Source organism: Anomaloglossus baeobatrachus, chromosome 4 (assembly GCF_048569485.1).
Source record: "Anomaloglossus baeobatrachus isolate aAnoBae1 chromosome 4, aAnoBae1.hap1, whole genome shotgun sequence".
NCBI classification, from domain to species: Eukaryota; Metazoa; Chordata; class Amphibia; order Anura; family Aromobatidae; genus Anomaloglossus; species Anomaloglossus baeobatrachus.
The window spans coordinates 690,274,737-690,276,618 of NC_134356.1; the positions used below are offsets into that span (position 1 = coordinate 690,274,737).

The 1,882-nt window shown below is 35.5% G+C and overlaps 1 protein-coding gene across 1 annotated transcript; it reads right to left on the reverse strand.

The window, feature by feature from the left end:
• Positions 1-243: 243 nt before the first annotated feature.
• LOC142302936 (olfactory receptor 11L1-like) lies at positions 244-1,179 on the reverse strand. Its single transcript, XM_075344038.1, has one exon. It carries the CDS (start codon positions 1,177-1,179, stop codon positions 244-246), a length of 936 nt encoding a protein of 311 aa, XP_075200153.1.
• Between the last annotated feature and the right edge of the window lie 703 nt (positions 1,180-1,882).

The window sequence follows — 1,882 nt, forward strand, 5'->3', positions numbered from 1 at the left end:
CTCAAGTGAGTGGTTTGCACACATAAATCACCCGAACTCTGAACCCGAACTCTGTATTGAACATCAAACTTCAGGCTCGCTCATCTCCATTCTGCACGAATACTCAAATAGTAAAAATTATTCAGCTTGAATAATCCAAGCCCAAATATTTTACTATTCCCCATCACTACTAATATTCTACACTTGACTTTTCTATCTGTCATAGATAGTCCTCTGGATATTAGTTATTGACCAATTTGAAATTTATGACACCATGAATTTGTGAAGTGTATCTTGCACGGCTTTCCTAATGTCTTTATTCCTCAGACTGTATATAATAGGGTTGATCAAAGGAGTAAACACAGTATACAGCAGGGATAGGATCTTACTCATGGTAATTGTTCGTCCTTTTGTTGGGACAGCATAAACACTGAAGATTGTCCAGTAGAATATGGAGACCACGGTGAGGTGGGAGCTGCAGGTGGAGAAGGCTTTCTGTCTACCGGTATTGGATGGGATTCTTAAGATTGATACAACAATATAAGTATAAGACATTACAATGATTATAGATGGGAATATTATAGCTGGAATGGCCATAACATATATTTCCAAGTGGATAATGAAGATGTCAGAACAAGAAAGTTCCAGTAATGGCACAATGTCACAGAATAAATGGTCAATAATATTTGAACCACAAAAAACGAGCTTAGCAGTTTTTATAATAAAAATAAATATAAAAGAAAATCCAAACATCCAACACACAATAGACAATATCAAACAATGACCACTTGTCATGAAGGTAGAGTAGCGGAGGGGATTACAGATGGCCACATACCGGTCATAAGACATCACAGTGAGAAGAAAACATTCAAATGCTTCAGAAGCGCCTAAAAAATAAAACTGAGTGATACATTCAATAAGAGAAATGGTTCCTCCATTATTCAGTAGGATGTCGAGCAAATTGGGAACAATGTCTGAAATTACCAAGATGTCACTGATGGACAGTTGTGAGATGAAGAAGTACATCGGGGTGTGAAGGTTTCTGCTGGTGGACACCAAAGTGATGATCAGGAGGTTTCCACATATTGTCCCACAATAAATCACAAAGAAAAGACAAAACAGTGAAATTCTTAGACCTTGACTGCCTTGAAATCCTAAAAGGAAAAACACAGTGACTGTAGTCAGATTGTTCTCCTGCATTTCATAAGGAACAAACTATGAGGCAACGGCTCCTATTAAATTGAGAAATAATGTATACATAGTTAAGACACTTTCCTAAGGGTAAAAAACTCCAACATCCAAGTCCACGATAAAAAATTAATCTTTGTTGGATATTTTTTAAAAAGAAAAAACGGTGGTTAAAACCATAGGTGGTTAATGGTATTATGTGTTTCCGAAGACTAGCATCCTTATTCAAAGTCCAACAAGACACTTTTCTGTGTATCTGTTAGAAAAATCTAAAAGTAACTTAAAAAGTTGAAGAATGCAAAAAAATTGAGAGTTTTATGTTGCAGGTCAAACTTGATCCAATTTTTAATTAGACGCATAATAATAGGAAGGTGATTGCTTATTTTCAGACAATTGAGAAGAATCTTGATCTGAGGTCATTATGGAATATGTCTGGAGATGAAATTATAACACTTGAAGTAGAGATTTTGGTATTAATGTTCATCGTGAAATCTTGTATTTTTTATGAAGGTCAGTTCTTTTGTGTAGAAAATTCCCAGAGACAATTGTGAACATTACAGACGTACTGTGGTCACCAGACAAGATTCATAAGAACCAAAATGATCTTCAGTCTGATATTTATATAGTAAGTAAGGGCAGAGTGCCAGGTGGCACAAAGTTTTAGCAGTCTTTTCCCTCTGTCTCATGTGTTCCCATTATTTAATTAATAGCAAAT

Excerpts from the sequence above, each read along its gene's own strand:
- LOC142302936 (XM_075344038.1), bottom strand. The coding sequence starts at position 1,179 with ATGCAGGAGAACAATCTGACTACAGTCACTGTGTTTTTCCTTTTAGGA.